The 11,749-nt window shown below is 38.7% G+C and overlaps 1 protein-coding gene across 1 annotated transcript; it reads right to left on the reverse strand.

Moving 5' to 3' along the window:
• Positions 1–493: 493 nt before the first annotated feature.
• LOC307252247 (sialoadhesin-like) lies at positions 494–8,400 on the reverse strand (the record flags this gene model as incomplete). The annotated part of the gene is made up of 10 exons (XM_080029885.1): positions 494–512; positions 631–785; positions 2,362–2,431; positions 2,539–2,620; positions 2,945–3,202; positions 3,400–3,660; positions 3,780–4,037; positions 6,753–7,115; positions 7,633–7,857; positions 7,977–8,400. The coding sequence occupies 10 exons, from the start codon at positions 8,398–8,400 to the stop codon at positions 494–496; spliced, it is 2,115 nt and encodes a 704-aa protein (XP_079886011.1).
• Positions 8,401–11,749: the final 3,349 nt, after the last annotated feature.

An 11,749-nucleotide genomic window follows, 5' to 3' on the forward strand; every position in this document is an offset into this window, starting at 1 on the left:
ACTTTGCAACCGTGTAGGGTAGGCTACTACTGCCACACTCGCCGCCTGCTGCGAAATTTACGTTACGTGCTGCCGATTTTCTAAAAGGAGCTACGTACCAAAAAAAAATAGAAAATGCGGAGGAGAAGGACTTTTATAGCAGCGGCGCACGTTCACTCAGCAGCGGCGCAGCGCCGCTGCTGAGTGAACGTGGGGGAAACACTGGACAATACACCTGTCAAAATGTTAATGTATGTTAAAGCGTTGAAGCCAAAATATAAGCAGATCAGTCTCCTAGCCTAAAGTGCCAAAAAATTATTTCGACAACAAGCTTCCTCCAGAATCGCCGACTCAACCATTGAAGGTGAGTAAAATGTAGTTTAACATTTACGATCCATCAAGTAGACTTATCTCAGTCAGTCTGGATCAGTTTTAAAAAGGACAAACTAAAGTTTCCTGTCATGTTTAGCAGTTTTGTTGACTGTGCTGTACAATGCAGATGGATCCTCTCCAGTCACCTGATTCTGCCGGTTCTGCAAGAAAAATCAGGGGATGTTGTAGATATAGTATCCATCTACCAATACAATGATTTTATGGTGATAGTAAAACTTTAAACAAAATAACAGTGTTCTTATAGGATGAGTTGCTTACCTCGGGGCAGTACTGGCCCTGTTGAAGTTGATGGTAGAGTACTCAACTTCTTCTTTCTCTTCCTTGTGTCTGCGAGCTGCAACTGGTCCCACGTTGGAGTAAACTGGATCTGCCCGGTTCTTGGAGAACTGGACACTGGCATAGTGAAGGTCATCCTGCTCATCCAAAAAGATTCGGAAGAAATGGCAAAAGACAACATTGCTTTTAAATTGTTTTACCTTAGTGGCAATGCTGAACTTTGGTAGAACCTTTGGTAGAACATCTTCTTGATCTATTCATTGATTAATTGCCCCTTGTCCCTGTCCCAGTTAACGTGACAATATGTACATCACATTCTGAGAGAAAAAAAATCTGACCAGAGTCCTTTTCATAGAAATAAGTGAACTACCGTACTTTCCGTACTATAAAGCGCACCGGGGTATACGCCGCAGGTGTTATAATGTTTAATTACCATATGTAAGAGTTCGTGCACAGAGGGGATTGTCGGGAAAGAGATGGCTGCTTGAGGAAGCTCCCATATATTAACATTTCAACAAACAAGTTGCATATTTGCATAACGTACGTAGGTTAAGTGTTACCATTTTGTGCAATAGTAGCTATTAGGGATGGGCACGAGTGTTTTCGCTACTCGTGTGATCGCTTGCATTCCTCGAGGATCAATCGATTCCTCGTTAAACTTTTTTCTATTTTTAGAACGCAACCCATCTGTCTACAGAACAACGGTTGACCGCAATAAAGCGCTCAATGCTTATGTCAAACAGTCACAGTTGCCATATGATATTAAGGATTTATTTTCCACAAGTTTAAAACACATTTTCACAGTAATTAAATAAGCGGGCCACAATTTAAACCGATCGAGTAGGTCTGCGGTGGAGAGAGAAAAAAGAGAGAAAAAAAGCATGGGCTGTAGTTGGCTAACAATCAAAATAGACATTTAAAATAAGAAGGGCAGCAAATACAATAAAATGATTGTCCTACAATTTAAACACATAGATAGGCTAAATAACTCACCAAAGCAGTAGAAGTAGTAGTATATCCAACCGCGTAATGCTCACTCCTGTCCGTGATTAATTACCGCGACTAATTCCTCGTTAACGGAACGTTACACAGGTCGGCTTTTGAAATCTCAATCCTATATTCCATAATAAAGGCTTCTTAAATGTCGTTTGCTCGAATGTGCCCGAAGTCAGCCTGGCTTCTTTACGTGACTTTCCAAGTTTTCCAGCACCACATTCAGCTCCGCGGTGCTGTGGAGACCACACACTGGCTGCGCTGCACGGAGGTGGCAGTTATTTGCGGTTTCTGTTTGACACAACGCTTAGTTTATTTAACTTTGATCAAAATATTTAATTTTGTTAAACTTTATATCCGTTTTGTGCCGTTTTGTACACGTATATAACATTTTAAAATAGGGGCGGCCCGCCGGCCGGCCTAAAGACAAAAAACGATTTTCCTCATCCACCAATTGAGATCATTTGAAACGAGGAGTACTCGAGTACTCGATTACTAACGGCCATCCCTAGTAGCTACAGAATATATACTGTGCTGTGTAATAACAGGGTCGAAAAACGGGGAAAAAGTCGCGGCTTGTAGGCCGAAAAGTACGGTACATGTTTTAGGCAACTGGAAAATTCGGGAAAAGTAAAAAATTTTCACATTACATTGATACCCATTCACCCATATGCAATCTAAATTGTTTCGTAAATGTTGCATAGTGGAACTTTAACTCACCTTGCTCGCCTGCTCCCTGCTGTTTGGTGTATCTCCAGAATTAGATGGTTGCTTGGAGGCCCTCCTCTTTCTGGTCAGGGGAATAGAAAAAAAATAATAATTATGTCACCAGTCTGCTAACTACATTAATATGAAAATACTATATGTATAATTATTTGGTAAAACAGATGTGCTTACCTTATCAGTAGGAAGAAAACGAGGAATACAATAACCAGTAAAAAAGCCAGGGTTGTTCCAATGACTGGTAATTTCCATGCTCCTGGGAAAAGCATGATAAAATAAGAACTACATTAGAGAGTGTTCAGATGTTTGGGTCCTCCTAACAGAGGAATGACATTGTAAAAACAGGTAACTGTTCTCGCTGGAGAAATATTGCCAACTTTTTGGAAAAAACAGGAAAGCCATTACAGACAGAAGCAGGCGGAGGGGTTTACAAAACACATTTAAAGAGTATATGCAGGATATCAAACTAACTCTGTAAATGGGGAGTTTCAAATGCAGGGTTGAACTTGCAAATCCTCCAACTTTACATATTGTGGATCATGTCATTTTTGTTTGCATGAATGTTCATTAAAAACCTTACCAGCCACAACAGTCAGATATACAGTGGACCTATGTTGTCCGTGTTTGTTCCCGGCTTCACAGTGATAATTCCCACTGTCTTCAGATCTCAAGAGAGAAATGGTGAAGATCGGTCCTGAAGCTTTTGGTGAGTCTTCATTCCCCTTGTACCAGGTGTAGTTAGCTTCTGGGTTAGCATCACTGCTACAGGTCAGATTCACTGAACTGCCCTCCACTATCTCACCAGAGATCACTGACACAGAGGGAAGCTTTGGAGCATCTGTGAGAAATGTATAAAGTAAGTGTAAAGGAATGGAAATAAAAGTGTCAATGAATGGCAGTTTCATAATATACTGGAGCTGTTCAGTGACCTACAGCTGCAGACTGTAAATGCAGACAACGCAAGTATGATCAGCAAAGCAAGATGAAGGTTGCTGATAGCCGAATGTTGATTTTTAATTTAGTTGTTTCACTCACATTTCACATCAACAGAGACATAGTTAGATTCCTTTCTCCCCAGGTTGTTGACAGCTTTACAGTGATACTCTCCAGAGTCAGAGGACTTGATGGAGCTAAAGACAAGTTCTGGATCTTTGCTGCATTGATTAGATTCATTTTTCTTGTACCAGGTGTAGTTAGCAGCTGGTTCAGCAGCACTGCTACAGGTCAGAGTCACTGAACTGCCCTCCACTATCTCACCAGAGGGACTCACTGACACGGTGGGAAGCTTTGGAGCATCTGGAGAAGAAAATGGAAAAATACATTGGGGGTGGCTGGTGCCAGAGGCAGAGATTTTTCAAATCTTTCACACAATTGCTTCAAGTGATGCACATGTAAGTGAATAGGGTTGCACTCACATTTCACATCAACAAAGACATAGTCAGATGTCATCCTCAGGCCATTCTCAGCTTCACATTGATACACTCCAGAGTCAGAGGACTGGATGGACCTGAAGACGAGCTTTGTTTTTTTACTGCGAGGTACTCTCTCATTCAGCTTGTACCAGGTGTAGTTAGCTTCTGGGTTAGCATCACTGCTACAGGTCAGAGTCACTGAACTGCCCTCCACTATCTCACCAGAGGGACTCACTGACACAGAGGGAAGCGTTGGAGCATCTGGAGGAAAAGTTATGAACATAAATTAACTTTAGTATGAAAATGTGTATCAGTGTCTTTTTAAAACCATAACTATGGAGTGTGTGCTACTGTCAGATATCTGCATTAAACCCTCCTAGCTTCAAATGTTGTATTTTCTTTTTACTACTTATTTTACAAACTTTTTTTTCTGTATTGATAAAGATCAGAAATACTCTGTGTTGCTTGCAGTGTTTTCTGTACTTGACTCCAATATGTCACATTTAGTTAAATCATTTCCACTTTCTTTTATTTACTCCTTTTACTAATCATTTGTAATTATTTCTCTCTGGGTAAAACTTCCCCCCGTTCCTGTTTGTGTGAAGCTAGTTCTGACAAATAACAAAAAGGGATTTAAAATGACTGAAGCTGCAGGATTTGGAAATAAATGTGTTATTTATTAGAAGATGAACTAAAAGCGTGTTAAGGGTCAAACTAAACTTGAGGGTTCTAAACCAAATGATGTAAAACTTTTTACCAAATTAAATTATTTTAGTGAAACAAATAGAAGTAAACTCACACTCAGAAAGGGAACTGCTTAAAGCGCATGTATATGTGTTTGTAGGATCTGATGAAGGTAGGAGATAATATTGTTTTGTTCCTTCAACTTTCTGTCCATTCTTGTACCAGATGTAAGAAGGATGGTCATGGAGCTGACACTCGCTGTGACATGTCAGCTCCTTCCAAGTGGAAAACTGGTTCACCTTAATCTGGAGCTTTGGTTCTGAGATTTACAAAATGAAATGTTATTTTAGATTCCCCTACCAACATACACACAAACAAATACACAACTTAAAAACTGAAACCATGTGATTTTCAGGGAAAATGTTACACTTTACAATAAGGTACACAAAAAGTGAGTAGTTACTGAGGAATGAATGAGGAAGAAGTTGCTTAATTAATGAGTGAGTAGGTACTGAGAGACTGTGATTCAAGCACTATTGATTAGTTGACTGGGAGATACTGTATTGATGAAGCATTAGGTAATGGTTAGGTAATTATGAGTTTTTCCCTTTTAGATTTCACAATTAGTTAACATAATGTCAGGCCAGACACGGCCTTGATAATCTTATTTTTTAATGATATTCACAACATACTGTATACATTCACATCCAATGTATATTCTGTAGCACTAGTAATGCTGAAGGTTTATCGGCTGCTGCAGGGCCTTCAATTTGACATCCTTGGTTTCAGTCGCTGTTTAAAGCTGCTTTGGGTCCCACACTTGATCGATCATTGATAAGATGTTACTCATTAACGATTGCTGACTTGACCATTAATGTGCCGTTAGTGAATCAATACCTACTCATTAACCTATCATTACCTAATGCTTCATCAATACAGTATCTCCCAGTCTGTTAACAGCAGGGGTGGCCACTGTTTTTCAGCTTGTGAGCTACTTTTAAAATGACCAAGTCAAAGTGAGCTACCACCTACTATAAGGGGTCAAAAGTCACGGTTCGGTACGTACCTTGGTTTTTAAGTCACGGTTCTGTTCTATATGGTACAGTTCTCAGTTAAGAGGAAAAATGTGTGCAGAATTGAATTTTCACTGAGGGTCACATACAGAAAAATCTACGAAGGGCCAGGCCACTTTGCAAAAATAACACATTTATCAGGACATAGCTGCTCTGATGTTTAGTTTCATAGTGTCTTCGTAAATTGTAATCCTTCTTCACGGCAACACTTTACTTGCACATTAAACAGATACACCCCCCCTCTTGTTAAATGCCATTGATACACCCAGTGTTTTCTGCTTTTGCGTCCAATGTCCAGCTGGGTGAAAATAGTAGCCAGCCGAGATCCCGCCCCTCCAAGGGAGGTTCGGGGGTATGCCCCCCCGGGAGATTTTTTAAAGTTTTTAAAGTGAAATGCATGAATCTGGTGCACTTTGAGAGGAAAATTAAGAGGCTAAAGCTGAAGAATTTTATATGAAAAAAATGGAGACACTGTGTCAGATGAATTGGAAGCTATTGGAGAAGGACACATGGATTTTCCATAATAATATTAATTTAAAATAAAATATTATGCAGGGTCCTCTGGGATGGGCTTGGTGCTCTTTTTCTTTTATGGGACATATTTCTCTGTAATATAATGAGTGCATTTAAATTATTTAAAAATTAAAAGGGCCATATTACATCATATTTTTAAAATGTGCCACAGCCCAATTAATCAGTTTTGACACCCCTGCACTAGTGGGTTAACTAAGACATGCAAAAAAGTTTAGTAGTTTGGACACCCCTGCACTAGAATATGTGGTGTGAACAGTCTTCCTCTCTTTGGCTGTATTTTACATAGTAGAATTTGTCACAGTGCAGAAGCCTCTCCACTTCCTTGAATTGGATTAGCTTTGGTTAGCTCACTGTCAAATTAGAAAGTGGTGTCCTCTCTCCCTCCACCGAACGTCGGCGCATGCTCGCACGGCTCGTTCGCTCTTTCATAAAAAATAAAAATAAAAAAATAAAAATATTTTTATTTTTTTTATTTTTTTTTTAAGAATGCCACGCGATCGACCCACACTACCCTCTCGATCGCGATCGAACTAGTGGCCACCCCTGGTTTACAGTAACTAATCAATAGTGCTTGAAACACAGTCTCTCAGTATCTACTCATTAACTAACCATTCGTTGCTCATCTGTTCCTCAGTAACTACCCACTTTTTGTGTCCCTTATTGTAAAGTGTTACCAAAATGTTACCTGTGAAAGATAAAGTGACTCCAGGTGAACCGGTTAATCTTCCACCTGGAAGATTAACCGGTTGGTTTGTTGTGAATCTGAACTTGTATTCAGCTGAGTCGCTCTCTTTCAGGTCTGTGATTCTCAGGGTGCAGGTATTGTCATTACAACTGTTCTGCACACGACCTGAGTAGTCTGGATCGTTGGTCAGGTCCACAGGTTCCTTATTACTCTCTTTAGTGAACCACACTGTTTTCTCAACTGTTGTATCGCGGCTGTTTACTGTTGATGGGTATCTGTAGGTGCACTTCATTTCCACTGTTGATCCTTTTATGGAACAGATGTGAGTAGAAGAGTAACTCACTCCCCAGTGACTTGGTATATCTGTAACACAGAGCACCACAGAAACAACAGTCAGACTCATAATATTAAATCACTGAGTTGCTTCTTTTGTGAAAGTGCTTCATCATCTTTAAACAGGGTCTTAAGTTATATCAATAATTACTCCATTCATTTCCTATCTTATTTCATGCATGAGTGTCTTGCTTATGATTATCAAAAATCAGTATTTTTATTTTTTATTTCATAATTACTACCTAAAATTTAAAGTAATAAATGTATAGTAAGATAAAGTATTAAATACATGTGTTCTGTTATTTGAGCTAAACAATAATACATGTAATATTGTAAATGTGTTTGGCACAATTACAAATCTATATCACTAATCCCCAGTAACACTGACATCAAACTATAGTGAACTGTGGCCATGCATGAAATAACATTTGAAATCAATACAGGTGATGTTGTGCATAGAAGTGTCAGTTGAAATTATTGTAAAGAGCATTAGCTCAAATGCTCCAACAGGTGGCAGTATGTTATTGGAAGACTGAAGTACACTCACACAATGAAGAGGGGGCGTTCTTATGTCCCTTTACAGCACAGAAATAGCTGTCTGAAGGATTAAACTCGTAGTCTGAATACATTTTTTTTTTCCCCCAAACTTTGTTCCGATTCTTGTACCAGTCGTAGGAGGGATGACCGGGAAGAACACACCTGCTGTGACACTTAAGCTCTGCCCAATCAGGATAAGAATTGTCCACTGTTTTGGTCACCTGCACCTGGAGATCTGAAAAAAATCAATAGAGAACAGAACTCTGCATTTTAGACTACACACACACACACACACACACACACACACACACACATACACACACACACACACACACACACACACACACATTTTACCTGTGACAGACAAAGTGACTCCAGTTTTACCACTATATTTCCCATCTTGGTTTGTTATGAATCTGAACTTGTACTCAGCTGAATCGCTCTCTCTCAGGTCTGTGATTCTCAGAGTGCAGTTGTTGTTTTCAAAGAGATACTCCACACGACCTGAGTACAGCGGGTCTGTTCTCAGATCCACATAAACTCCATTACTCTCTTTTGTAAACCAGAATTTTTGCCCAACTGTAGTATCAAGATCATTTATTCTGGATGGGTATGTGAAGGTGCAGGGTATGTCCACTGAAGATCCTTTCAAGGCACAGATCTGAGTAGGAGTGTAAGTCACTCCCCAGTCATTCTGACCCTGTATCACTGTAACACAGAAGAAATAAAAATAACATTTTAATTTATAACAACATAAGACAACAGGCTTTTTATACATCTAGTTTTATCAAATGGAATTGACTTAATCCATTTTTAAAACCACCGGCTATGGAGAGCAAACCATTTGCAGGTTTTGATTTAATTGTAAAGATGAGGACGGCCCATTATTCAGTCCACCATGTTTCCCATTAGATCAAAATGGTCCAATTGACCAATATCCCAAAAATACACTCCATTGAGTTTTCTGCCCTCAGTATTTAATGTATTTTAACGTGAAAAAAATGTGGCTTTGTTTCAGCAAAAGCACACATATGGTAAAATTAAAATAAAGCCACACATCTTATTCTCTTAATATAAAAATACAAATCCAATTGTGGTTTTTGTTTTTGGTCCAATGGGAAATATAAGCAGTCAAAAATAATGGGCCATTGGACTGATGGCATGGCACCATAAAGACCACACAGTTAGTGTACAGCAAAGAAACTCAAAATAAATCATATGCTCTTCTTTCACTCTCTCTTTCTCTACCCAATTCCAATACGTCCAGTGCGTATACCATATTTTTACCATCATTTTTTATTCAAATGTTTTTGTTATTGTCTGTATTTTCTACCACGACATCCCCTATGTTTTGTCTCCATTTTCCTTGTCTTATATTGTTATTTGTGTGCCCATACTTGTTCTGTCTTGTACATTATCACCAATAAAAAGAATAACAATAAAAAATAAATAAATAAAAATACGGCCCTGTGCTCTTGTCCTATGTACTCAATGCAAAGCCCCTTTAGGCAGGGTTGGATTACTGCACGGGCACACCGGGCACAGGCCCAGGGGCCCAAGGGCTCAGGGGGGCCCTAAGCCAGAGATACTGATAGTAACTTTTCATGTTGCGTGGTCAAAGAGCTCAGTCACTAATGTCAATAACAGGGTCCAAAAAGAATAGCCTAAATATAAGGATACTAATTAAAATGTAACAAGATAGAAATCATCATGGGCCCCTCAACTAGTTGGGGAGAAATACAAAATCAAGTTAAAAACCACAGCATTAGAAGCTCTGTCTAAGGGGCTTCATGAGGGGCCTTGAAGGCCCCCTCACACATACAGAAATAAGCTTTCTATGTGTAAATGATATACTGTTCATATAAAGTAGCTTTATTTAACCCTTTATCTTAAAGGGTTAAATAAATCTTTATATTTTTATCTTTATATTATTATTATTATTATTTTATTATTTATTATCCCCATTTATATTATTATTTTATTATTTATCTGTTGAAATGGGCCCCTCCATCATAGAACATGGGTCTGCAGACCAATCTACTGTACTGTTTTTACAGTTGCAGAGTAAAGAGTGCTGCCTGTTTAAGAAAAATCTGAAAAATAATGTTCCTTCCGCATCTCAGGATTTGATATAGCCTTTAAAATGTCCTCTCAAAGTGCACCAGATTGATGCGTTTTACTTTAAAAAAGTTTTAAAAAAAATCCAGGGGGGCCTTGCCCCCGGATCCCCCAACAAGGACCAGGGTCCCTCCAACAGTATCCCAAAATCCTGTGGGAAACACTGACTTCCTTAATATGTTTTTGCCATTAATTGAATGTATCTGTGTAGAAAAGTCACTGTACCTGACTGGATAGGGAGGAGTGGGGGGCCCTTTAAGAGTTTGTGCCCAGGGGCCCATTATCTCATAATCCGTCTATGCCTTTAGGCCTTGTGTTTTACTATGACTTGACCTGACAAAACTGTCTCACATGAGCAGGTCAGCATTTGCATCAGTCTCCTCAGACTCCCCCAAAATGTCACCTCCTAGTGAGTTAATTTCCCACAAGAGGAGGAGGGTAAGCCTCAACTCAACCAAGACGTTTTAATGGAACTATGGGGATGAATCTTTCAAAATAATCAATTTCCCCTATTAATGTACACACAACTTAAACCTACAGCATCCGGGGAAAATGAAAAAGAGAGATTTTATCTGATAAATATGAGAAATGCCTCAAAGCAATGTGTGCTAAAGATTTGAATACACGCATTTATGCACCGAATGAGAAGTAGGCAGGCCTAACGGTACTATATATAATGAATTCTTAAACTCACTTTAGGTTACTCTGACTACGTCTTAATACACTACAAAGTAAGTATAGATATACAATACCTGGTAGAGCGAAGAGAAGGAGGAAAAATCCCCCCGCTGCTGCAGATAAACTCATAGCTGCTCCTCTCATCTCTCTGTGCGACTTCAGTCAATAAAACATGTTTGCAGGTCAGTGATTAACGGAAGTTTGAGAGCTGTCACATCAAAAACACTAAAAGTAACAGGAAGTTCTGTTGATCAGATTACTTTTCTGGTGTGAAGGCAGAAGACGCAGATCGAGCTGATAAAAATACACCCACCTTCCTTCCTTTTCACAGTATTTAAATGAACAGTATGTAAAGACCAATGCCAGTAGCTTTATATATGTTTAAACATACTTTTTTTGCTGTTTAGGCAACTATGCACTTCTTAATATAATATATTTTCCATATATATAATGTGAAAAACTAGTTTTGTGGCATATCAGATCAGCACTATACAGCATACTGAGAGTGACTATTTTAAAAGAGGCCTTTTTAAGTCAAAGGACTCAGTGGACTCAGTGTCAGTGATGCTCAGCTAAACAGTGACAGGAAAAGTTATAGGGATCACTTGGATTACCAGTGAATGTACAGTAAGTATGGGACACTTTCAATTTTCAATCTATTAATTTTAAACATTAAAATAATGCTATACTGCAGATTAAGAATAAGTTCATTTAACTGAAGTAATGGTTCAGAAAATGGCCTAAATCACATTCAGAGAGGAGAGTCAGACTTTTTTTTTTCCAGTTGAGGAAACCAGTTAATTAGATAATATACAAAAACAAAATAGAGGGTTATCGAAAAGTTACATAGAATATATAATTTTGTGCAGAATAAATTAAGAAATACACAAGTGCAACTCTGCATCAACACTATATGTGTAAACCATTATAATGAACACTGGCTCTTTAAGAGGTGAAGTGTCTTGAGCAACATGAGAGCAGGGCAGCTACACTGATAAGACACTTCTCATCTGTCGTCTCTCTACACTTCCTCATATACATAGTTATTGGTTACAGACCACTTCCTTGGTCTTGCCTCTTAAATTGTGCTATATAAATAAACTTGCCTTGCCATACTTACCATGCTCTTAGTGTGTCATCAATGCAGCTGTCTGCAATTGTTGCCAAAGTTTCTATGTTGGTTTATCTTTTGCAGATAAACTTTAACACTGCATAAAAAATGTGGTTTTCTATGTAAGTATTATGACACGACTGCCTGGGTTCACTTCAGCTGAAGTTTATTTAATTCAGTTGTTTATTTGATATGGAAGGAGCACGTGAATAACATAAGA

Source organism: Ammodytes marinus (genome assembly GCF_949987685.1).
Source record: "Ammodytes marinus genome assembly, chromosome: 6".
NCBI lineage: Eukaryota > Metazoa > Chordata > Actinopteri > Uranoscopiformes > Ammodytidae > Ammodytes > Ammodytes marinus.